General features: G+C 44.4%; 2 protein-coding genes across 5 annotated transcripts in view; both read right to left on the bottom strand.

Annotated features, from left to right (window-relative positions):
- LOC117770083 (double-strand-break repair protein rad21 homolog A-like) overlaps positions 1-27009 on the bottom strand; it is a 951093-nt gene that overhangs the window by 789302 nt on the left and 134782 nt on the right. The window lies entirely within an intron of this gene.
- Positions 1-27009, bottom strand: part of LOC117770076 (ephrin type-A receptor 7-like) — a 146669-nt gene that overhangs the window by 97594 nt on the left and 22066 nt on the right. For all 4 annotated transcript variants that reach the window (XM_034599121.1, XM_034599120.1, XM_034599122.1 and 1 more), the window contains exons 2-3: positions 15522-15586; positions 13526-14198 (exon numbers count right to left, since the gene is read on the bottom strand). In XM_034599121.1, the coding sequence (XP_034455012.1) occupies positions 13526-14198; positions 15522-15586 (738 nt within the window). The remainder of the gene's footprint in view (positions 1-13525; positions 14199-15521; positions 15587-27009) is intronic.

Below are 27009 nucleotides of genomic sequence, written 5' to 3'. Positions count from 1 at the left end.
TGATCCTAAAGAAATGACCATATCTCTAACAAAGCCACCTCCTTCCTTCATTCATTCACGGCAGTGGTAGAGTTGATCCCACGGGGAAATCTACTCCCCGGCCACTTTCATCCCACAGGAGCTGGGTGTCCACAGGATGAAGGAACCATAAAGAGGGGAAAGTGGGAGCCGTCAGTTCTTTTATAGTCACTTACAGCTCTGACACAGCCTTTCTGCAGGCCGCCCTGACCGGTGCATTTACCACATACAGAGCAGCAGCCTTTTGAAGGCGACCGCAGTATCACTACAGCCGGTATATATGCTGCTCGGGAAATCAAGAGGAAACTCGGGCTTTTGTCACTGCCGGCTGAAAATCTGTTTTTAGCCGACTGTGAGAGTTTCTTTCACTGGAGTCCCACTCTCTCAGTTGTTGGGACTGCAGTTGTTGGTGCAGGGACCGGGTACTGGTGCGTATTCCTGTGTGTCGCATACACAACTCAGGTTTCCAGTAAGTGATGATTTAGTTTAAGACACATGGGCAAAGAGTGAGCTGCAGTTTGACTGAGATGTGTCTGGAATCACTCTTTATTTTGTACATACAGTATTACACTATTTACTGGAGGAAAATGGTGGCCTGGGGCTTTAAGACTCTGACCCATACTCACAATGTTCTAGACCAACTCAGGCCTCGTCTCAACTTTCTGAATAGTTAAACTGCTTCTATTCACTCTTCAAAATGCCAACGTTTGTCTTTTTAACAGCCAACAAGTGCACGTCTGTCTTACAGGCTCCCTGCCTGCTGGTTCATCTTCCTATTTAGCAGCTAGTCTGCTCGTTTCTACCGTCCTCGTTCCCTTCTTTCCATCTGTCTTTGCGTCTAATAGTCGACTGCCTGGTCTATCTACCTCTATCTGCCTCCCAATTGCTGCCTCATAAACTGGGATGAGATTTATCCTTGTGCCAAATGAAAGTAACGACACGGGGATGGATGAGGGCGGCCGGATGAGACAACACGAGCGAGGGACAAATAAAAACAGTGAGCGGGCGAGGCTGCTTGAAACTGTGTGTGTGTTGCATTAGGACGGTAAAAGGCTGAAGGGATGAAGTGTCAAGTTCATAGATGAGACAACGAATATCCATCATGTGCATCCACAACACGACGACTCCTCGTGTCTGCATTTCATTTTACATGTTTCATGTTTAAAAACGTTGGAAAAGTAACTGTTCCCCAAAGAGTAGCAGAGGATGCGGGACTATTTTTGGATTTAAAAAGCATTGTGTGTGTGTGTGTGTGTGTGTGTGTGTGTGTGTGTGTGACGTGTCCCTCTCTCAGCAGGACTCCAACCCTCCCTGCTGACTGTGACCTTCCCTCCAAGCAGGTGGCCCCTGTTTCTCTTATTCCCCAGCCCGAACTCTCTTTCTCCTTTCCTAAATCCCTCCGTTCTGCTGTCTCCTCCTTCCCTGCAGCCATCCATTCTTCCTCCTTCCCTCCACCCTTGCCTCCGTCATCCCTTTATCCACCCGTCCCCTCTGTGTCAGACTGCGTGATGCTCGCAGTACTTGATCCAGAGCACGGAAAGGGGCTCCATAAATACAACATCCATCACCGCCGGCAGGGCCAGTTAAAACCCGCACGACAAGTCCAGCATTGATTCGGTGTGTTTGTGTTTCCCGGTGCCAAAGGATTCACGCGACATCTACAGCTGAGCTACAAACCCAGAGGTGCGTTCAACTGTGCTTATACAAACACATCACTTGAATGAGTTTCCATGTGTGATGAGTGTGTGTTTGTCCAGTTGCTGCCAGGTATTGCTATCTGTGCAATATGGACACACAAACAACAAACACACACACACACACACAGTGCTGCACTTAACATGTTCACAGATCCAAACAAACTTTGAACACACAAACACAAACAAACAGTAGAGAGGTCAAATGAATGTACAGCTCGTGTGCACACGTGTGTGAGCAGATTAAATGATTCCTCGTGCATATGCATATTTACAAGTATGTGTCATCAGTGAATGTGTGTGTGCGTGCGTATGTTTTCCCTGGCAGAAATGCACTGTACATCAGCAGGCGTGTGCGAACTTGTGTTTTCCCCGTGTCTGATTTTTCAATCTGTGCAAACACGGCGACGGTTCACCGCGCCACACAGACTCTCAGTGTTCCGCACTCCGCCCTCTCAGTGTGTCCTGTGTGATGGATGATAGGGAGGGAAAATAACTAATTCAACAGTAGATTTACATTGTTCTGGATGGTGAGTAACGCAACACACACACACACACACACACACACACACACACACACACACACACACACACACACACACACACACACACACACACACACACACACACACACACACACACACACACACACACACACAAAGAGCGAGAGAGACAAAAGCCTCATGCGACCTATCAGTGCACACTTCTCTCTGGATGTTACTTGATCACTAATTATTAGAAAGGTGAAAAATGGCAGCATAAACACACTGTTCCTGTCTCATATAGTTTAGAGCACTTTGAAAGGCATTTAGTAAAACTCATGATAATGTCCTATTTGATTTGTATTTTCTTAACATCAACATCGACATGAGCTGCTTGATGTTATAAATCAGAGTATAAAACATTATCTAACCAACGTTTTATTCAGAATCAGGTCAATAGTGATGCTGTTACTCTTTGTCGTGCGGCTTGTGTGCAACATCCATTCTCTGTGGTATTGTTATCAAATTTGAAGTTAGACGAGGTGAAGCTTCATGCTGTGGTCACGTTGTGTTTACTCACAGCACAGACAGTCATTCAGAAGAACCTCTCACAACAGATTTTAATATGCGAGTGTGCATAAGTTACTTTGGGTAATTCAAGGCTAATTTTACAGTAAGGGGACGGACAGTTTTCTTCTTATTTCCAATCCTTTCTAGTCACTTCTGAAAAGAGCGAATCCTCTATTCAGATCACACAACTAATTTTCCTCTTTGTTGTTCGGTGGTGTTGGAAGCTCACAGAAAATTAAACCTCAGCAGGCCAAGATATGAAAGCTCGGAGTCTTTCAAACTGTCTCTGTTCTTTTTTCTTTTTTTCGTGGGCTGTGCCGCTTTGCTATTCTGCAGAGAACAAGTCTGTGTCGCAAGAAAGTTGTATTGGATTCGTACATGTAGGATTTTAACCTTTAAAGACGTCTTGTATCGTGTGTTTAAGGTGTTTAAAGTTAATGGATGTTTTAGGACATGACAGCTTTTTGACTTGTTTCCTCTTTAAGTTGAAACACTTTATATGATTTGTTGAAATCCTCCTCACTAAATACAAGTGTGTTTTTGACCACACATGTAGTTCCATGTATTTAGGTGAAGTGTATGTGCACTGATTTTGAATGCACCTCTGTCTACATGCATATGTACAGTATGTGTTAACCCATCAGGCTGCCATCCTCTCTCTCTCTCTCTCTCTGAATCTGTCCCCTCCTGTGCCTCCATGTCTCCACCCCTGCACCCCCCGCCCACCTCTTGCCCCCAATCTCGCATTGTGACAGCGGCGCAGAGGCTCTGCAGGAGACTTCTATACCACATTACAGTGGAAATGTCACCCATAACACTCACCTCGGGATGCCAATCATTTCACACTGCTCCCCACAGTGAGAGTGAGTACGAGTGTGACGGAGAGAGAGAGAGAGAGAGAGAGAGAGAGAGAGAGAGAGAGAGAGAGAGAGAGTGTGTGTGGGTAAAGCGAGCATGAAACAATTATTGATGGAGTTTGCACTCAAAATCCTGCACAACTCCGGCAGAATATAAAACTAGATTTAGCTACAGTGTGGATCTAGATTTATGGTTTTTGTGTTTTTGATGCACGAGAGTCTGAGTGTTAATGAGCCTGTCCATCCAGGAGATTATGGGTTGTCAAGTCCAAATGAGGACGACAGGTGTTTGTGGAACGACGCATGATTACACATTAGAACAATGTGTGTGGGTTTTCTATGCGTGTGTGTGTGAGTGTGTAATGAGTGGTAGGCAGGCCTTGGTTAGCCGTGAAGACAGAAGCAGATGGAGCGGTTCATGAACAAACAACGCACGGGAGCCTGGGAGAGAGTGGGAGTGAGCCCGTGTCTGCGCACACATATGTGGAGTTGTTTGTTTCCTGAGCGCGTTCTGCAGATGAGGGTGTGGATATGCAAATGCACGTGTCCAAGAAATCCTGGTAAATACTGTAATGACTCCGTGTCCTCGAAGCTTAAACCATCACACAGATATATGATAAAGGGAAAAAGCTAATCTGGGAATCTCAAGTCCTAAATATTACCCAGTTTATTTTCTAAAATGGAAATTTATTGTTTGGGAAGTTTGTTCCAACACTTTTTTGCACATGCAGGTTTCTTTGCTTTCGCCTTTTTCTCCATTTAATCCCAAACCAGCTCCATGAGGTTTAAGCCCGAGGACCGTGCTGCTCTTCCATCATTTGAAGCCACCGTCTTATTTATTTTCTCCTAATGTTTTGACCAAAGCATCCGTCTTAATATTTTTTCCTCTCTCTCCCAACACTGATAGAAATATAATCTTTGTTCCAACACTGCTCTTGTAAAGACGGAGGGTTTTCAAATCAACACATTTCGGCGGAACGTGTAGGAATTTGTTGGCATTAACTTCCGAGGCTTAATTCACTTCCACTGCTGGAAGGAAAACTGCCACTAAATCAATTCCCTAATCTATGAAAGGCCTGTTTTCTATTAAGAGTTTTCTGTTGTTCGTTTTTTGCTTTGTTTACCTCGGGAAGTTTAACTTTTAATACTTTAATGCAAAAGACGTTTTACCTTTGCAGCATTAAAGGTGATTCACTGGACTTGAATCTGCTTAACGCTAAATGAAAACAAGGGATGTTTTAAAAACCATTGGCCAGTAGTGCATATGCATTTGTGTCCATGTAGGGTGGAGGATTTGGAACACGGAGGCGCAGGTGTCCCTGGAAACGCCATCCATTTTCATTGGGATGGGGGTTGTGTGCGTTTGTGTGTGTATCGGTGTACATGAGGGAGGGTGCGTGATGGGGAGGGTGAAGACAAATGACAACAAAATGAGGAGGGTAGGGGGATGGGAAACCAAGCTGGCACGGGCTCGCATGCCAGGCTCGCTGTGCAGCCAGGGGGGCGGGCACTCTGTCCTCACTGCAGGCCCCTCTGCCGAGCTGTGAATACAGAGACAACAGCCGGCACACACACACACACACACACACACACACTCAGACACACACAAACACACACACAGTCGCATATGCACAGTAGCATCAAACAGCGACGGCGACACAGCCTGTCACACGCAAACGAACGTGTAAACCTTTGCACAGATGCACATTAATGGCCGACAAGCTTGTGTTATTCAAGGTTTATTCCTGATACATGACAACTGTGCAGTAAAAGTACACAGGAGCTCTTCAGTTTGCGATGATGCTGTAATAAAGTCTAACGATGTGGTGGGGGGAAGTTAAATGCAGGGAGCAAGCGTCTCGGGCCTGTGGCCGATAAAGACCCTCGTTATCAAAGTTTAAGCCGTTAGATTGAAAGTAAACGTTACTAAATAAGTTAGTAGTGCAACTCAAACCATCTGTGAAGCTTATTGGTTTAAACTATGAAGATTTTTTTATATCAGAAATCCAATCTACCCCAGACCGGCTCCTGCAAAAAGAAATGGGGTCTGGTGTAAATATCTGCTCTGAGCTAAAAAACAAGAAAACGTGCAGAAATATTTCGGCGCAAGAAACCTTTTGGGTGTCATGTCGCTTATGGCAAAATAACCACGTACAGTTCCATTTTCATATCCCTTCCCAGACATTTATTACACATATTTCGATTAGTTGGATTCTGACAATACGACTATAAGATGTTGACAATCCCAACAAGTTGAATGCTGCTCAGTGCTCCTCGCCAACCGGTGGAGCCATTTGACGAAGGGACAAAAACGTCTTCCAGACCAATTCTGCAGATCCACTGACCTTCGACTCTGCGCTTCCAGATGCATTAAAGATATTATTTTTTCCCCATTTCACTCCTGCGACTACACCGACGCCTGCATGCAAAAAAATAATTACAGTTTTAATGCCACTCCTGCTGAGACGTTCCTGTTAAGACTGAATAAGTGTGTTCACCGAGGTTAAGTGGGGGCAGAGAGATCTATACACTGATCCCACATCCATTTTGAACAGATGGAAAGTTATTACTGGAGGTTGAATGGGGGTGGATGGAGGTGACGGTGGGGCGGCGGGGCAATTGCTCGACACTGCCTTCTCACCCTGAATACATCATTTCTAACAGAAGATGAGGGATGCACCTGGTGAGGTAGATTCCATGTGTGTGTCTCTGGAGGCCCAGAATCCCTCCTTACATGACACACTCAAACCCACAAACACACAAAGACACACTTGCAAGTTGTGTTGGGCACCAGTGTCACTCTGCAGCGTCACTTCAGGACACGCAGTATTAGACAGTCTGACATAATCAAGTCTTACAACTTATCTTCCGGCTAAAGAGGCAGCCTGTCCCCACGAAACCTTTCATGAGTCACAGTTGCTCACCGAGGACTCAAATGCGTCTTATCAGCAGCTGCGGCCCAGAGTCACGAGATTCAACAACTCTCAGGGGCAGCCGGGGCACCGGTCGTCTCACTTGACATTACGAGTTCCTCTTCCTTCGCTTTATTCCCTCGGTAAACACGCGAGCAGGCTTTTTTGATTAAAAGACACAGAACTGCAGAGTCACTTTTACACCATCTGTAAACACGGCACAGATGTGGCCATCACAATATTTGATTGTTAAGATAATTGCCTCGGAAGATTTCCGCCACTGCCCAGTGAGAAGCACTTTATTGAGCTGTTGTTTCCAGCCAGCTGAGATTGTGAAATGTGTCTTTTAGATATTCCAACAAATTATTTCATTTAAGACATAGAAAAATGTCTTTATTCAACACAGAAACACTTATTTCTCCAAAAATTGAAGTTACTGTGCATGGATTTTCAATGGAAAGCAACATTTTGTAAAAAAAAAAAACCCTGCACAGAGCCACTGACTGACAGCAACATGCTTCTTGCATCATAAATGAGATAAATACGTCCCCAAGAGATAAAGGAAAACAAAATTATACTGCGCTTGTGCACCATTATGTTCCCTCATTCATCCATTTTGATTTATTTCCTCTTTTCTCGTCTCTGTTTTGTTTTCATTTGCTGCTGAATTCCTCCACAGGGATTTTTTTGAATTTCTTGCTGTGTGCTCGGTTTACACTTTGGGTTTCCAGCCCCAGTTATTTAATCACAAGCAACTAATTTCAACTCCGACGAGTGCGAGTGCTGTTACGTGCACCCACTGTCGTATCGTGCCTCGGTAACACTGCAGCGCTCTGATGATGAAAGAGTCAAATCTGGGAAATGAAACACAGAAGAAAAGGGAAAAAAGGCGTCTTCCTAATCTGTTATTATTCCTCAGTAACATCACGTCTGTCACTTTCTCATATCCAGGAGTTCTTATTACAGGATGTTTCTGTCCTTTACAGGAAGTTTGATTCAGCTCAGTAGTCATGAGTGAGCTGCAGAGAAACGAGGCTGTCATGTCGAGTGAGTTAGCAACATGATTAAGCTGCAGCGCCAACCTTTTCTAACTTTGATGCATTCATGTCAGCTGTGTTTAATTCATGAGTCGGGTGTGGGAGATTGAGAGCGCTGCGAGGACGGAGAGGAGGATGGATGGATGGAGGCATGTTGCAGTTTGCAGGTTCAGCCCATCTTGCCTGTGGCCACACTTCTCTTGTGTTTCACTCTTTTCCTTCTTCTCACCTCCACATTTCCTTCTCCTCCACACTTCCTTTTCCTCCTGCACCTCAGCTTCCTTCTCCTCCACATGTTTCTTAGCTTTTCTCCCCTAAAACTCCTCATCTTTCCTCTCATCCGACTCCTTTCCTTTCTACCTCCGTCATTGTACGACCTCTTCTTCCTCCTTTTTGCAAATCATCCTCAGCTTTTATCGCTCATGTTTTATGCATTCAGCTCTTATGCAGAGCGACTAACAAACCGTACGAGCGTGAGAAAAATCTGACAGCTCTTTTCTGCAACGCTGTGTATTCCTCGTCCTATTTACCCCCCCCAACTTATCTCTTTCCATCCCCATAACATCTTGTTTTTTTATTCATTTTCTTCCTTTCTTTCCCTCCTTTATTCTCCAGAGGTAAACAAAGGCCTGGGGAGAATGAATGGTGAACGCTCGGCCTCCCTCCATCACACATTTTCAATAACCAGGGGACATTTCAGAGCTCTGCATACAAATGCTCGTTTTGGTGAGAATGTCTTTACATTTGTAAGAGTGTGAGCGGATGTTTGCAGGTCCGAGTGTGTTTTAATGGCCACTTGTTGTTACGGCAGGCCGGCTAAATAAATACATCAGATGCTGGGCTCAAAAGAACACATTTGTCTTTCTCCCAGGAGTCCCATGAATTATTGAAAATGAAAAGCCGGGGAGAGGGATGACTAACAGTAGCATGTGACGCGGCTGGAGAGGAGAAAGAGGGAGAGGGACGGAGGGAGGGAGGGAGGGAGGGAGGACTGACCAGATGGGCAGGGGTGGCACCGAGCCACAGAAGGGCTGGTTTAAAGAGAAGGGGTATAAAAAAGAAAAGAAAAGTCAGATAAAAGACAGAAGGGGATTGAAAGAGGAGTCAAACGCTGTAGAAAGGAAAGAGGCGGGGTGGTAAGTGATTGCAGCTTTGAGAGGCGGCTTTTTCTATAAAAAGGCACAAATTAGTCGGAGGGAAGCACGGAAAGGAAGAGAATAAATGTCAAAGAAGAAATAATGGGATGACTTCTGTCTGGGACGCAGAGAGTTCGGGGGGAGGGTTGATGAGGACGAGACGAGAAGTGACAACAGACAGAGGGAGACACGAGTGCAACAGTGGGAGCGACTTCAGAAACATATGATTGGGCACCGGTGCCAAATTTTTAGGGCACACACACACACACACACACACACACACACACACACACACACACACACAACCCTCATGCTCTCTCTCACACACATGCACAGACACACACGATACATCTCCAAGCTTCTCCAGCAGATTTCAACCTGTTAACCTGACTCACCCTGCCTCACCCCATCTCACCCTGCCACATGGTTCCCACAGGGGGCAGTGAGCGAGGAGCAGAAACATAGAAAACAGCCTTTTACAGAAAATATAGAGAAGAAAACTGATATAGAGGAAGGAATGGGAGGAGAAGAAGGAGGGAAAAGGTAAAAAGAAGTGATAGAAGAGGCAATAAAGGACACAAATTAAGTCATGCAGCTCCGCCAAGATCAGTGGGATAGAAATTAAGTGCACACTTCTTTGGCAGCGTGAGGAATACATGCGGGTGGGGGCGGGGGGTAAATGGGTGAAGGAAATAAAGAAATGAGGGGGGGATGAAGGGGAGGAGAAGGAAGGCGTGTAGTAAATTACAGAGGGAAGCAGAGCAATAGGAAGGAAAAGCAGGGTGGCGAATTTGCCTGGAGCCGGATTGTGGAGCAGCAAACAACAGAGATAATAAGAGAATCTGCTGAAGGCACGCGCCACACTCAGTAATTATATAGAAAGAGCAGCCGGCCTTAATTAGAACAGGATGGCGCTCATGAGTGTGAAAGAAACACACACGAATACACACGCAAATGAAACGTGTATTTGAAAGGTGAATTATTACATAATTTGTTATTTTTTCCCCCTGGGTCTGTTCCTGCTGGTGGCATTTCATAATGACTGCGGAGAGAACGTGCGCGCTTATCACCGCGAGTGCATGTCGTGCACATTTGTAAAGTGCACGCAGGGTCAAGACGCGTGGCAACGATGCTGCTGCGTGTGCACTTGCGAGTCTCCCCCGACCGAGAGCTGAAGCCAAAGATGGTTGTATCACTTCTCCCTCGACTCCTTCTTAATTTCCATCCTTTCTTTATGCTTTTTCACCTTTGTTATGCAAGAGGAAGCTGACTGAGCACATATGCTAATTTTCAATAACGCGCACATTTATCCTCCCCTTCACTTTCACCACTAGAGGCTGTGAGGCCGCCGCCGTGTTCCGGTCCTCTGAGCAACTTAAGTTTTTCTCATTCAGTTTCGGTGCCACATGGTTCTGCTTTAATTCATTCTAAACGAGATTCATTTTTAGGAAAATCAAGTTCTAAGAGACGAAGCAAAGCAAAGTGAAAACAACATATTGACGATAAATGCATTTCATCCATCAGCTTCTGACAGTGATTCAGTTATTATGCACAAAGCAAGGAGAAGAGAGAAGTAGAAGAACTCGTGCAGTGGCATGTGTGGAATGAGCCGTTTGCAGTTTTCTCTCAGGAACTGTAAAAGTGACCTGCAGCAAGAAAAGAGCAGCTGGGGGACAGAGCAGTTCACCTGTTTCTTCAAAGTTGGACTTAATACGCAGAACCCTGAGCTGCAGAATCAGCTGTAATCGCAATTATCAGGAACACACTCTTGTCGTCAACGCGCCGTTTGATCGACATTATCGCCTGTTTCTTCAAAGTTTATTAATATAGAACAAATTGCACGTTCGACAATTCACGTGAGCCGATAGGATGAACCGTTCTCGAGATGTGAGAAACATACACACACACAGACATGAAATTATTACAAGCAGTAAGCACACATTGCAAACTACTTAATGTTCACTATCAGTAAATCAGCAGTTCAGTTACACCTGCATTAGCATTAAAATCACAGAAAAGGTAAAAGAACTATGACAATAGACACTGTAATCCTAAATAATCCAGTGTTGACAGTGTGTGAGGTATTAATCCTCTTCTCGACTGCACAACACTATCTGCTTACACTAATATCAGGAGCTACTCACCGGCTATTCAATATTATTGACCTGCGCGGCAGACACTCGGTGCGTGTGCACTCGCTCAGTTACACAATTAGACCCAGGAGTAAATAAGACAATCGCAGCACCTGAACAGTGTACACAAACACACAAAATCTGTGGTATTACCAGTGTGTTTTGCCAGGATTGGCTGCTTTGCATTAATTGTGTTATTAATTGTATGTCCAAGCACACGTGTGCATGATTCTGAGACAAGCACAAAGTCAAACTGCCCATCCCATCAGGCACAGAGAGAGAGAGAGAGAGAGAGAGAGAGAGAGAGAGAGAGAGAGAGAGAGAGAGATGCAGTGCTTTTGTTTCACACAGAATTAAATCAAACTAAGTGTGTGTGTGTGTGTGTGTGTGTGTGTGTGTGTGTGTGTTTGTGCAGAAACCGCAGCCTGCTAGTGAGTGTGTGTCCTTTACTATGTGTGTGTATGAGCAGTCCCAGCGCAATTCCTCAGTTTAGCGGAGCATTACAGCTGATCAATAGCTCTGGTGCAGTGGGAGATGTCGGGGCTTGCCACTGCATATTCATACCACTACGGCTGAGCTGAGGAACGAGCCACTATAGGGGAAGTGTTCCATAGATAAACAAACAAATTGAGAGATAATGTGTGTGTGTGTGTGTCTGTGTGTGTGTGGCGGGCCCCGTCTCCCTATAGACCGTGACACTCGCTAAACTTTACCCACGGAAGGTTGATCACCAAAGACACAGCAAAGATCTCTCTCTCTCTCTCTCTCTCTTTCTTGGCTTCCAGTCTTCATCTGCCCCATTCTCCCTTTATTCCAGCGTTTCTTTCTAAATGTTAGTTTTCTATCTCCCCCCCCATCTCGGAGCTTCTTGACTTCACTCATCTCTCTGCAGCGTCTCCCTCTGTCTCTCTGTCCATCAGATTTCATTGTCTTCAGCTCGGCTTTCATCGTAGCATCGTCGGGTAATTACAGAAAAGCAGATCAATAAACAACACACACTTTGTTTGCACACACACCAACTGCCAGCGTCAGCGAGCGCCGCTTATCGCCAACTGTCAAACACTTAGTGCAGGACCGGGAATTCTGCAGCAGAGCAAATGTTCTGCATCACTTAATATCAAGTGCAACTTCGTCTATGATTACTTTTTTTTACACTCTGTAAAAGTCCTACATGTTCAGCTCTTAAGAAAACATGCAGACTCTAACTCCTGAACTCTATGACTTTATATCTGACATCAGACGTCTGCTTTTCTTGCATGGTCCTAATCTCACACAGATACTTTCTTTACATTTCCCTTTCTTTTACTCTTTCCTTACTCATTTTTAATTTCTTCTTCTGCCTTTTTCCTTTTCTCCCTCAGTTTAATAACGGTACTGTGGTGGTGTAACAAAAATGTTGTGCCTTTTTCGTGTGTGCAGTGCAAACCCAGCTCTCTGTGGCATTGAAGCAGAAGTTTAGAGAAGGTCAAAGCACAAACAAATGGGAGGGCCACAATGGTCTGTCCGATCCAGACCGAGCTTGAGAATAAACTAACTAAACTAACTTTGTGTCCTAAATCTAGTTGAACCCAAGTAGAAAACAACACGATTTAATTTCCAAGAATAGCGATCAATTGCAAATGTGGAAAAGAGCGACATCAGATGACGAGTTCACCGAACGTCTCCTCCATTACGATGCGCACAGTCTGCTGTCCGTGGAGACCAACACCCACATTGCGGCGCACAACAATGCAATATGGGGTGTGAAAGCCAACAGCAACAGTCAGAAGATCAAACTGCTGCTGGTGCGTGAGCAATGGCTTGTGACAAAATATACTAAATACTGTTCAGATCTGTTGACGTCAGTGTGCAGCAGCCCATCTGTGTGTATGTGTATCATACAGGCTACATGCTAACATGTTAGAGGGGAAGTTGGGGTGTTGAACTCAATAGGACACAGACCTCTGGAGATCAAGTATATTAATCAGAGTTCCAACACTGTGACAACAGTCTTTGCGACGCACACGCGAAATGAGCATTGTTATCATTGTCAGTGTTGAACAAAAAAGCAAGACAATGAGTGAAAGAAGCTTTTCTGTTCCTCGATTTGATTTCATGAAACGTCTATTATGAAACTTTTCAATTGTCTGAACACTTCATCTTGGTCACGTGGAATGTTTTCATCCAAATATCCTACACACTCACAGCATCAGTCATATTCTCAGTGTTTTTTTCATATGGATCATCTCTCATCTTCCTTCTGTTCTTTTAATCTGTTCTTCTATTCTCTCCAGCATTCAGCCTCCTTCACTTCTCATTTCAAACTCCTCTCTGTCTCCTGTTTATTCATCTTTTCCTCATCTGTCTCCCTCTCGTCACTTTCACAGTAAAATTCTGTCCTAAAAGTTCAGTTTTTCTTAAAAACAAAAGAATCCTGTGATCCAGTGTGATGAGACGATTTCAAGTTTTCAATGCAAATCAACAAAGTTTTTCTCTTTTTGAGAAATGATTCGTCTTCTTTCAAGAGACTTTCACTCGTGTCTCTTAAGTTTATAAAAACAGCTACATTATACTGGAACTGATGGAGAAAAAGCAACTTTCAGAACTTAAAAATATACAAACTGAATTAAAAATAGACCTCGATACTTTCTTTTTCTGTTATTCTTTGTTTTCTGTCATCTTTCTCTCCATGTTTATTCAGATCCTACCTTCACAGCTGCTGTGTCCCTCCTCGTAGCCGGCGCTGCAGCTGCACTTCCCAATGGGCACCAGCCATTCCCCCTCGGCGCTGCAATGCATCCTGGGAGGGCTGTCTGTGTCAACCTCAGAGTTGTTGACACAGGCGCCGCGCACCTCCACCAGCGTGGCGAAGGCCGCCTCAGCCACCGTGTCGGGAAACACTGCCAGGTTCTGCACGGTGGCGAGGCAGCGTTTGTAGTACACCCGCACCGCCACCAGGGCCACGCAGGCGCCGACGTCCTGAAACGCCAGGTGGAAGCCCTTACGGTTCAGGTGACCAATCTCGCGCACCTCAGTGTTCAGCTTCATCTTCCTCTCGCCCAGGTCGCCCTGTGTGAAGCTCTCATCGGCAGCGATGGTGTCGATCTTGGTGTAGCGGTCCTCTCGGGTCACTCCCCCGAGGTCTCTGTCCGTCTCCACGTACAGGAGGTTGAACGTCTCCTTGCAGGTTCCCGCTACACCTGGGATGCTGTTGCAGTCTCGTAATGTGAACTGCAGCTCCACGAAAATGCGCTGGCCGCCGCGCCGCGTCACCCAGCCGGTCTGCAGCCAGTTGTTCTGCTGCGTGGGCTCCATCACGTTGCACACCTGGTACGTGCGGATGGGCTTGTACTTCTCATCGACGCCGCTTATCTCCTCCCACTGGAGAAAGGAGACAAAATAAAAGGGCGATAAGGAGGAGTTGATATGGAGGTGAAGTGAAGAGGAAGAGAGGAACAGAGACGAGGAAGGGAAACGAGAAGAAGGGATCAGGGTCATGGCAAAAATGAAAAATAAAATGAAAGAACAAATACAGTCACTTCAGGTTAACAGTCCAATAATCATAATTTTCTTGTTGCTGAAGACAGGATAGTCAGATTGTTTTGGGGGGAGGGGGGGGGGGCACAATAGGGTCTTAAATATTCCACAATCCATATCTTATTTAATTACTTTGATAAAGATATATTGTATTTTTTTATTTACATCGAATAACATGACTTTTATATGTGCCTTAGATTATGAATATCCTATAAATATTTTAACCACTAACGACAGAGGGAAAATTATTTTTTACATTTACATATACTTACATACATAAGTTGGTCAGACCTTAACTTTAAAGTTTATTTTAACTTCACCTAATTATGACTTATTAATGATAAGCACATTTTAAGTAATTGGTGTATTGCAATGTTTCCTTAGTTAAGGGGAGGATCCAAACAAAAATATATATAATTTCAGTGAGAGTATAAAGTAAAAAAAGCTAAATATGTGCAACAGATCAGCGAATGTGATCAACAAAGTGAGCAACAAATGTGTGTCACACACACACACACACACACACACACACACACACACACACACACACACACACACACACACACACACACACACACACACACACACACACACACACACACACACACACACACACACACACACACACGACTGTGAAAATGGATTACATGTGATGGTAATATGAAAAACTGCACTCGAGTCTCAGAGACTAAATCAAAGAGAGTGCAGTGTGTTCTCTCTCTGCTATTTTTATAACAGACGTTGTGTATCCATGTGCATGAGTGTGCACATGGAAAGGCCAACCTCCAGGTGGGAAGCGGGTGACATACTGCTTCGGCGCTGGCAGGTCCTTTAAAAAGGGCTCCTGTATTTGTCTAGCAGTCATAACCTCATGCGAAAGGTTTTTACATGCCAGATGGATCAATAGAGCGGAGCCCCATTTATCTGTGGCAGCGTATCTCTGTCGCTCGTTTTGGACGCTGCACTACGCAGGCCTGAATTAGCGCCATCGATTAATGAAAATGATGAGCTCTGTTCTTTGGGGAGAAGCAAACGCAAGGTATGGGAAGTAAATGGGATTTGGAGAACAATGAACATACAGAGATCTGCTCCTGCTAATAAACAGCTGGACGTGAACGAGCAAATACAAACAAGCAAACAATGACAAATGCAAGTAAGCCCACTTACTCCATTGGGGGGATATGACGTCCAGCCGAGCTCAGCCTGAGTCTCTTTAGAGTTCAGCAGCACCACTGCAGGAAAGGGAAGAAAAGAAGAGAACAGACAAGTATGAGGTCAGAGGTTGATTAAGGTGAATGCTTCTATTTCCTCTAGCTTGGCAGTGGAAATGAGTTCGGAGGAGAAAGACTGACTAAAACAAAATAAATACAATTTACAATATTTTCAATTTGCAAGTTTGCCTGGTGAGGGTGTTTTGATAAGTGCAATAATGACGTCTGTTGACTACTGATGCTGGATAAACAGTTTCCCATCATCCTCAGCCTTCACCAGTAAAAACAAACCAGAGACCACGAAGCTTTTAAAAGAAGCCCAGAGACAAAGTGTGCTTTTGATTTTACATTTCAAAGACACAGCAGAGAAAACACAGTGTTTAAAAGTCTGCGTCCGTTATGAGTCTGCTTTCAGCACCATGGACAGCTACAGCAGAAACCCACTGGTCTGGTGCTGAAGTGGACAAACAGCCCGGTGACGTCTGACCTACATGTTTCTCATGTGCGAGAAAACGTTTCACTCTGCAAATGTCAACAAGACTGAATTTACAAGTACAAGGACCGAGGGAGGGAAAGAAAACTAGAGTTACATCCTCACGGTTTTACTGTTTTACTGTCTGCCTCTGACTAAACAGACAGTTTACATCCACAGCTGTGCAGATGTGCGATATAGGTGCGTATATAAGCAGAATTGGTTTCATTGAGAGAAACAGAACACACACGACAAATAAAACAGCAGACAATGCTCACAGCAGCAACACAAATTCTAAAACAAAATGCTTCTGACACATTTTTTAAACTCTGTAGCACACAATCACCACAGTTTCGTGGCAGGCACCAGAATGAGTGTCAGCAATTCTGTATCTGACGAAGGTAAAAATGTGTAGAGAGAATTTCTTTCATGATTAATTAATCTGACAGTAGCTTTTTTTGATAAATTATTTAATAGTTAAAGGTTCCAAACAAATATAAATACTATAAAATGAAGAAAAGGCAGTATATGAAAACATGAGCAAACTGAACATTTAACTTAGGAGGCTGGGTACTTGAAGTACTCTTTTACTCCACTTGTCATAGATAAAATCCTAAATACAAGACTTTTTCTTGGATAAACATTCAAACTCATGGTTTCTTAGTTCTTTTAACAGAATAACTTTGGTGTTGGTCAGATGGGAACTTACAGTGAACATGTTTTTGATATCTGACATTTTAGAGACAGAAAACTCAGAAAATATTGGGTAGTGCAGTACTTATATTTCATTATATATACTTATACTTATACTTCTATTCATTATACATTATACTTCTATCACAGCGTACTATCCATGATTACACGTGTATTGCCTCTCAGAGAGTCGGAGCGGAACATATTTAACAGTCTTTTCAAACAGAAGTTGAAATATGAAACCAACAAGCCACAGTTCACTGGTCAGGATGTCTGTGAGCAGCCGGAGGGAGAACAGATATTGTTTGGTAGCAGTATTCAGCCGGCGTACGAGAAATCCATCATCAGCACATTTATCTTAATCTATAATGTAACATTAACATCTGGAGTGACATACGGTGAGCTGCATGATCGCCTCATTTTGAACGGATTTCGCTGATATTAGAGTTATTCATGCTTTAAGCTTGTCTGCTTTCAAAACCACACACACACAGTTTCAGGCTTAAATGCAGCGTGTTCCCGACACCTACAGCCTCAAGGCAAAGTGAGGTCTGACAACCAAAGACTTTTTTTTTTTCCCCTCCCAGCTTTTTGAAGAACACTTTTTCCCTTCTTGAAAAGTGTTACTTCTCGCTCCCGTCCCTCAGCGTGCGACTCAACTTTCTGCTTCGAATTTCATCCACATTAGGAGCCGTGTCAGAAATACCGCACAGCGCCGTGGAGAGTTGGGAGCAGAATGTTTCACCTCAGCCTCTAAGCCGTTCCTTTAAAACTCTGATCTCATACCTGCTGCTTGGGTACGTGACAGAAATTGGCCTTATCAACATGAACAACTCATGGACGCCCTGGTGAGCAAAAGAGGAGAAACCTACGCAGTCTGACTCACGCTGGACGATGTAGCAACTCCAGACCTGTAATCTAACTGACTCATGCTCTCGATTCTCACAGGGAGGCTGTGGACTCTGACACATGGACGGCGCCGACGTACTAAAAGGGAAAGAGAGTTATTTGAAGTTACACTCGAAATAAACACGTCAATTCAATGGATGATCTTTTTCGAGCCAACCTGCAGAGATATTTGCAGCAGATCTACGAACAACTATTTTCGAAAAAGTTATTTAGAGGGTTTTTTCACCTTAAGGTTACTCCACCGCTTAACGTATGTATATTAATACAAATATGTTGCGATAGTTGGGATAACTGCGAAAAGAAGACTGCGAAAAGCTTTTTCTTCTTTATTTGGGTTTGACTGAAAAAGGAGACATCCGCTTCTTGCTTGCAGTGCAGGGAAGCCGTGATGGACCATGAGAGATCCTTTACTAAACACTTAACTTTATTGTTTTTTTGGGTTAACACCGCCGGGTGCCCAAAGCACAGTTCTGTGGTTAGCTGATAACATAGAGGCATTTGGAGGAGATTAGAGTGGGAGAGGGCAAGGGGTGCTGGAGAGACACAGGCTGAGAAGGGAGAGAGAGATGATGAGGAAAATAATCAGCGGAGGAGAGTGTAGAGAATAAAGAAACAGAGCCAACATGGAGGAGAGGGGGGGGGGAAGGGTCGTGTTGGCAAGGGAGGCAGAGAAAGAAGACGAGGAGGAGAGAAAGGAGCGCATGAAGGGCAAACAAATGGATACACCGGGTAATGCACAGAGGGATCAGTGTGCCCGGGTGAGCAGTCCGTCCGTCAGTGAGAGACACACAAGTTGGCACTGTGATCACACACTGAATATATAAGCCGTGTAATCACAGCCTGGTTAGAAAGACTAATGGGTCATTAGGGGCAGCAGGGAAGGAGAGACTGATGAAACAGAGAAGACGACATAAAATTTGGTCAGAAAACCAGAGCAGGGGGAGGAAAGGTCAACAAACGAGCGAGAGAGGTTCAAGTTAAAGAAAAGAACAAAAGCGTTCCCTCTCTTTATGCCTCTGACTAACGGTCGTGACACATTAGCTGCAAAACACTGATTTGCAAAGCTTGTTTCATTAATAATTACCCGTCATTATAGGGACAATGTGGATCTGTGAGCCAGTTTTGCTCTTTTTGTGTCCATCTGTCCTCGGATCCATTCGACTTTCGTCACGGATAGAGAAACATTGTGATCACAGGAGGAGTAACGAGCCCTCTCCTTCTTTGGCCACATTAGACGGAGAAGTAAAGAGAGCGAGCTTTACGGCAGCAAAGAGGAATAATTTCAGAGTCGACACAGCTGCTTGTGTTTTGAGGTAAAATTAAAAAATGAGCAGCTGTGGAAGCCGGAGAGACGGTTTCAAAGAGCTTTCATTAGAAGCCCCTGAAAGAAGAGACTTTGAAAAAACCTTTCCAAAGAGTTAAAGAGAAAAAAATTAAGATTGAGAGAAAGTGACCCAGTAATGGAACGAATGCTATTTTAATGCCCATCTTGAAATTCAAACACTTGAGAACCTACAAGTTGCAGGAGCCACTCTTGGATGAGCAATGTGCAAAAGTTGGCATCGGCTAAAAGGACTATTTTCATGCACTTACGCGTTCTGCAGCATCTGTTTTTCTCTTAGAAAATAACATCTTTACTGTGTCTTTGCTGCAGTGTGTCACTTCATGTATGTACCCTAATGTGTAGGAGGTGCAAGTTTCAAGAGATCTGCTTCAGTCTTTGTCGTGAACTGAGAGGTTTTCATTAAAAGTGATTCTTAAGTGTGAGCGTCTCTCTTTCCACCTCCTTCTCTCACCTCACCCACTCTTTCATCCTCCTCCGATCCGTGTGTGTATTAATTAAGTTGTTCAGCCTTGCCGATGACACAAGGATGAGATCTACAGCGGTGACAGCAGAGGGAAGAGATGAACTCCACATCTCTCAGTTGGAGTATTCAAGGAGAAAAAAAGGAGGAGGGGGGTCACTGGTGCATCAATAACACTCAGGAAGAGGCAAACACTAAAAATTTGGCCTTTGTCAAGTGCAGCGACGGCTCGTGCGCGGCTTCTTTGGCTTCCTGGTGGGAGACGGCGACCTGAAGACAGCTCTGGCACAAAGGCCAATTTCAAGGGTTTCTTAGGTTGAGGGTTCTTGTTCCCTGTGTTGGAACTAAGTGTCTGTGCAACCATTCGACTGAGAGTAGAGACACACTTCCAAGGCCGATCTGAAAGAGGAGGAAAAGGAAGAAAAAGAAATGTGCTGCAACGTCAAAAACAAAGATACGAATCAGACTTAATTGTTTCATCGGAAACGTTCTTTTATCAGACAGAGAAATCTGTCTCTTTGTCGAACCACAGCTCAGAAATAGTGTCAGTAACACTATTTAAATCCGTCCCATTGAAAAGGGGCTTGATCACCGTGATAATCTGCCACAGTTCCACGCTGGGATTAGTGCTGGCTCTGTGATTGTGCCGCTGTCCTCCCAGTGACCTGCTATTATCAGACTAGAACAAGGCACAGCCGCTGCTTCAGGAAACTCTCAGGTCACTAAAACTTCTGTCAGGACTTTATCAATTTTGTACAACAGGAGAGCTGAAGGAGAAACTGACATTTTAAACGAGATGAAACTAAGACAGAGAATTTTAAAATAAAGCTCAGGTTAGAGACGTGAACTCAGGCTGAACCTAAATTGCCAAAACACGACATACAAACCAGAATTTGGACAAAATTGACATTTAAGATATGGCGGGATCTGTCTATGTCTTGGATACAATAGAGATTGTTTGGGATTGATTTTTGACTTTTATCCCATTTTGCTAAATCCTGTGTTGACATAGTTAAGACTAGAACCAGAATAATTGAGATCAGATCTGACAGAGTTATCTCAGCATCTTTAGAATTGCTTTGAAACACTTGAGACGTGATTCGAACTTGTCTCCGTTGCTAAATACTTGATTAAATCTTCTCTTTAACATCTTGAGATTTGCTTTTACAGACTGAAACTTTTTAAGAAAGAAATCAAGATTTGCTCTGGCAGACTTGAGATGCGACAAGGAATTATTTTAATAACTTTAAACTAGCCTCTTTGTATTAGACCTGATGGGACTTGTCTTGTACTCCAACCTAAATACTGTGTGTTGTGATGTATCTACAGAAAACAGCAGTAAATACAGTCGCAACACAGTAAGTCGATCGTCTTGAGACGGACGTATAAAAGTTACAAAAGAAGAATTGAGACCGATTTTAAACAAGACGATGTAGCAAATCTAACATGAAACATACGCAGGTATGTACACATGTACCAGAGGGGTTTTTCAGCAGGTATTTACTGATCCCTGAGGAGGGAAACAGGTTTTCTACTTCCCCACAAAACCAAAATATCAGCACCCTTGAGGCTGGTTGGGATTTACAGTCTTGCTCAAGGATGCTATTGCAGGGTGGGATCATGGGACTTGGCAGAGAGGGGGCGGGGCGGGGGTGGGGGGGCTTGAATCACAGCACTACACATGAAGAATGATGCTCCTGTTTGTTCCACCACCCTCCTGCTCACAGATGTGGGAGGGACGATGATAAACTGTTGGACAGAAGCAATACAGTAACGCTGCTGCAGGACAGATAAAGAAGGATAAATGGACGGGGATATGAGGTGTCACATAAAAACACAAACAGGCACATAAAAGACAAATGCTGTGTATTAATGGAGGGACAGACACACACACACACACACAGAGAGACAGAGAGAGAGAGAGACCCGTCTAAAACAAATGGTGTCAGGGGACGTCGGGGAACTCTTTGTCCCTGGTACATACAAACACACACGCCTGCTTTTACCAGAGTCATTAAACTTTCAACTTTGCTACCGGGACATACGGTAAAGAGAGTGAAGTGTCCACTCTTTAAAGCACGACGTGTAATTAACTACACGACGCATCACAAAGTGAGTGGTTGCTGTCAAGGTGCAGAGCAGGTGTCTCTCGTCTTTACAATGTGCTGAAACAGTGAAGCCTGTAATACAGAATAAACTGCAAGTAATGAGTAATTATTTTACAAAAAACTGTTAGTTTATGTTGCTGCCAAAGGTTATTTACTTTAAGGGCAAATTATCACATTTGAATTCAGCAGCTATTTCTATGTCCATTAGCTAATTGATATAAAAGGTCCTGTAGAACAATGTTGAGTAAAACTTACATATGTAACAGTAAAATGTCGATAGGTGGAATAAAATTAAAAAAAATTCCATTAAGAAACACCAGGAAAAATGACTAAGTGCTTGCCAGCTCTTCTTGAACCAGCCAGTGAGGTGGGTTATTATAAAAAGGCAGTAAAAGTGGGTTTAGCTGCTTTGTGTGTGATGAGGTATTTCCTGTGGCCTGATGATAAGTTTGAAGGTGCTAATCCCCTCAGAGCTTTCTATGCTGAGGTAAAACCCTGAAATCAAACACTCGCCTGCAGAGGTTACCACTGTGATGCTTCCGCAAACTGAATATCATCTGTGACCCGCGTTGGCCGACCAGAAACGATGCAGAACAGAAACCAGTTGGATTTTAATTAACGGACAAAGATATTAAAGCATACATTCTACCCAAAAAATAAACAAACTCAAATAGCTATCAAGAGTAAATGTGCATGTGTGTACGAGAAGTACTGCAACAAGCCCAGCACATCACTTCTCTTTCTATTCACTTTGAAATCGTCCCCAGTACATTATTCCTCCTCTTCCCATAATTCTCAGTTTTGCCTCCCCGTCTCTCTACCTCTCCTGCAGTGCCAGTCTTGAATCTGAATGACCACCTGTTAAGACAAATCGCTTTCAGGGGGAATAAAGTGAGCGTGTGTGTGTGTGTGTATGCATGTTTGTGTGTGCTCGGGGGGGGCGGGGAATGAAAGAAAAGCGGCATTGAGTGAGTCAGAGAGCGGGCGAAAGCGAAGACGAAGATGCATTTAAGGAAAAAAAGCTAAAACTTCAGGCGCAGAGTGAGGACTGACTGTAAAGAAGAAGAGAAAAATGAGAATGACAGTTTGACTCAGGAACCTCAGGAAGAAAAAGAGACGCTATTAAGGTTATACATGCTGCTACCGCGCGGATACACACCTCCCAGGCATTTTTATTACAATATGTTCCCGAGCAACGAGGCACATAGATTTTCCAGACAGTCGCACGGAGGAGCGATGAGAAGGATAGAAAAGAAGGAAGATGCTGACAGGACGAGAGTTGGAGCAGAAGACAGAGAGAGAGAGAGAAATGGAGAGACCAGAGGCCAAAGGGACTTATTTTCATTTGTAAGGTCTTGTAAAAGCTTGTAATTGGTTGTCTGTATTGATATAGTGAGGGTGGTGAGAGCGCTGTCAGGTGTTGTTGTTACGACAGAATAGCTGCGAGCTACGGGCCCGAGAACAGCTGCCTTCACTGGCACCGGGGCCGAAAGTCAAACTTTTGTAAACCAAAGTTAAGACGCCATTCGCAGCACGGACGAAATGAGGCGATACAGTATGTTGATGTCAGCTTTAGCTCTGAAGTAAACCCATCAGGTTGCAATTCACACATACAGAAATCCAAAGCGGCTTTCTTTCTTTCTTTCTTTCTTTCTTTCTTTCTTTCTGTGACCGGCGAGGTTCAGGCGAGCCACTTCAGCCGGGGTTTGAGTGGACCCTGGCATGGAGAACTATTTAAAGGGACGGGGGAGTGGTAAGTGAGGGGACAAATGTAGAAACCACTTCAGGAACAGTCACAGCACTAAAAGCTAAGTGCTGGAAATAAGACGTGGGAATATCGCACGGCAGAAGTCTGCCAGGCAAACATGTCGGTTAGAGAGACTCTTGCAGATTGAGAGAGAAAGAGAGAGAGAGAGAGGATGAAAGATGATGAAAGAGACGTGCAAGTCAAACATAGACAAAGAGAACAGCGTCTCCATCTTTTCAGGGATGACTCCGCTCTCTGTTTTTGGGTTCGTGGCCTTGTTGTTGATGGGGAGCGTGTTGGGCTGGGTCATTCATTGGCTACACAGATTAAGGCCCACTATTATTAAAGGAAGAGGAATGGAAGATCGGATCGTTGTGCAGTTCACACGACATGACATGAGGTCTTGTGATCGTTTGCGAGTTCATATGACACGACCGACTGCAGGAGACGATCTTTCACCAACAAAAACGCTTCGATTCGCATTTTTGAGGAGTTCACGCTCGTCGCCTGCCCTTGATTTGGCTCAGATCTGAGGGCTTTTGTCTGGGATTTCTGTAATTTGTCAACAACTACAAAATCAGGGCAAAACTGGACTGGTGAGAACAGCGGCATCGAATGTGACACAAAAACACATCAGTCGTTCTAATAGAGCAAAAAACATGGAGCTGCAGAGGAGTTTCATTCACTGATTGTTACCGTGACTGTATAATACCCTGCATATCATAAAGCAAGTCACCTGCAGCTCTGCAGTTTCCTTTTTGACTCGTTTAATTCAAAACCCATTCCCTCCTGTTGAGGAATTATAAACTTAAACCCCCCCCGCAGGCTAGAATTTGCATTTTACTGAATTGCCAAAAAAGTGCAACCTTGGTACCTTCAAGTAAACACTTCAAAGTACCAACTTCTTCAAATCTAAAGCATCTTGAAGGCAAAAATAAAAAAACAAATTTTTAATTTACCGTGCAACAAGGCCAATGAAAAGAGGCTTTTGAGAAACAACAAGCCTTGAGTTGAAACTCATTTAGTGAAAACACGTTTACGGACCCGGGGATTCTACTGGATTTCTACTGAATAACACGACTGACATAGATTTGCTCCCGTTCTTACGCAACCATACATCTATGCTGTGGGATATGCATTACCCTGTTTAAGGAATATAGCATAAAGCATATAGGATTTCTGTAAGGTTAAGGCAATCAACAGTAAGTGTGCATATGTGGAGTGCTCAGTGAGGCAGCTTTATATGCACTTGCATAACATACGAGCTCACAGAGTTCATGATGCAGGAGGAGAACATTCACTTTATCTCACAGATTATTAGACACATGCTCGAGGATGGAATCGAGTTGAATTAGACGTTATTCAGTAACTCAAGAGGGGGCATGGACGGCTGTGTTTGTATATAAATATAGAATGAATACACACAAGTGTTAGATAACTTTGCACTGTAGCTCGACAGCTTCATCAGTCTGTCAAATTAAAAATATCATGCACGTTTGCCTGTAAATGTCATTCAGGCAACTGAACAATATCTCATGCAATGACAAACACAATTAGATTCCCTTGACGCAGAGAAAAGCTCCAGCATTAACTTTTCAGTCGTCATGAAGAACACGCGTGTGGGACGTGCAGGTCTGCACACACACAGACACGCACACACACACACACACACACACACACACACAGACACACGTGTGTTGTCCTGTAGGTAAATATAAGCCGAGTTTAAGCGTGCATAATATAAGTGCACCTGTATCAGCACATGTCACGCATGATCGGGCTCAAAACTTTGAATGCCAGCATATATTGGATACAAGCATGTGTGTGTCCATGTTAGCTTGTGTGTAAAAAGTCGCACACACACACAGGCTTGGTTTTTAATTCTGGGAATGCCTTGCTTGCAAGTCTTTCAGAAGGGCTGTTAAATAATTCAAGTCTGTATCTTTGCACCGCGCCGCTACCTCCTCCATCTCCTCCCCGAGTCGCTCTCCTCAGTCCAGCTACAGCCAGCAGCCCGCAGACTGCATTATTTACCCAGACGCTTGCTCAGGCCACTCACTATCTTGAACGGAGCACGCCGGGGCCTCATAGGTGGATGTGGGTGCAACAGAGAGCGAAATGAACCTGGTGAGACACTGAAGGCGAAGAGAGAGGACGGTTGAGAGTGTGACAAAGAGAAGTCAAAGTTTTTGTTTGTGGCGTTTTCCACCCGTCATGTTCACCCTTTACGACGCCATCCTCGCTGCGCCACCCTCTCTCTTATTCACGAGAGGAGGAGGAGGAGGGCAGAGGCGTTACGTAAGTCCAGAGGAGCTCCAAGGTTTTCTGATGGCTGTTTTCCCTCTGGTTCAATTTGAGAACCACTTTAGATTAAATTAGGTCGTCTTCTTCTACATTCACCCCCCCGCCCTCCCTGCTTTGCTCTATTCCATCCCCTCTTTGCTTTATTCCCTGACAGCTGAAAGAATGAGAAGAACCTGCACTGAGACACACACACACTCACACACAGTGGGTCAACATACACAACAATAAGCACAGAAACGCTCTGTACAGCCAAACTCATCTGATCCACACAGTTCACACCAATCTCCAACATGTTTTTATTGTTTTCCTCCCAGGTTATTTTTCTATTATATACATAATGCAGTCTCCCCAGGGTTCGACAAGGAATAAACACACACACACACACACACACACACACACACACACACACACACACACACACACACACACACACACACACACACACACACACACACACACACACACACACACACACACACACACACACACACATTTCCACAGCCATAATATCCACCTTCTCTCTCTCCTATCTTCCCACAGTGCACTACAAACCAAACATCCTGCTGTTCAGAGGTAAACAAAAGCACCAAGCAGTCACTGAAAAGCTGACACATCAGCGACATTGTTTCACAGACGACTGGGCTTCAAACACAGATTTATATATGGATGAACGCATTGAAACGTGTGCCGTGTTATCACGGGTGAACCGGCAAAGGAAGTTAGCAGGTGGCAGAGCAGAGGTGGCGTTTCAGGAGAGACTCAGGAACATCATTAATTCAATTGAGCAGCGTCAGGGAGCCTTCATCAAAAGATGCTAAAGGAAAACCAGGATATAGACAGTAGTCTATTTGGGAAAATATGGCCCAGGCTGCAGGACCTACAAGCAGATAGTGATGATAACAGTGCTTATACAGAACAGTTCCCTTTACTAAATATAGGCAGAGAACATCAGCTGCCAAAGGAAGGTTACGCTGGCATGGCTGCTCCACGTCTCCTCTGGTCCGAGCTTCACTGTGACAAGTGCAAACAGCGAGCAATTATGTGAGTGCATGTTTGCTTCCATCAAAATGTCCAATAAGGACGTAGATATTAGCAACATCTGACACGACAAGGTGCCTCTTATCTGTCTGACCCCCGTGTGCCCAGCACTCGTGTGCAGGTTGTTGCTGGAGGCTCAGTCCAATCACCGAAGCCTTTGCTCGACTCAGAAACCCCCTCGTGTGATTGTTATTTGCGCCTCTACATCCTGCAGCACTTAGGGCCGAGACTGACAGCTTCCTCACGGGGGAGAACCCCCCCCCCCCCCATAGGTACATATTGGCATTGCATATACACAAAGCTCACGCATGTACACACAGTGCATCCTCTCCTTCATCTCAAACTCATCTCGTCTCACCCCAACACTC

Source organism: Hippoglossus hippoglossus, chromosome 11, assembly GCF_009819705.1.
Source record: "Hippoglossus hippoglossus isolate fHipHip1 chromosome 11, fHipHip1.pri, whole genome shotgun sequence".
Taxonomy (NCBI): Eukaryota; Metazoa; Chordata; class Actinopteri; order Pleuronectiformes; family Pleuronectidae; genus Hippoglossus; species Hippoglossus hippoglossus.
The sequence above is the reverse complement of the archived record's forward strand: the minus strand, read 5'-3'. Positions and strand labels throughout refer to the sequence as shown.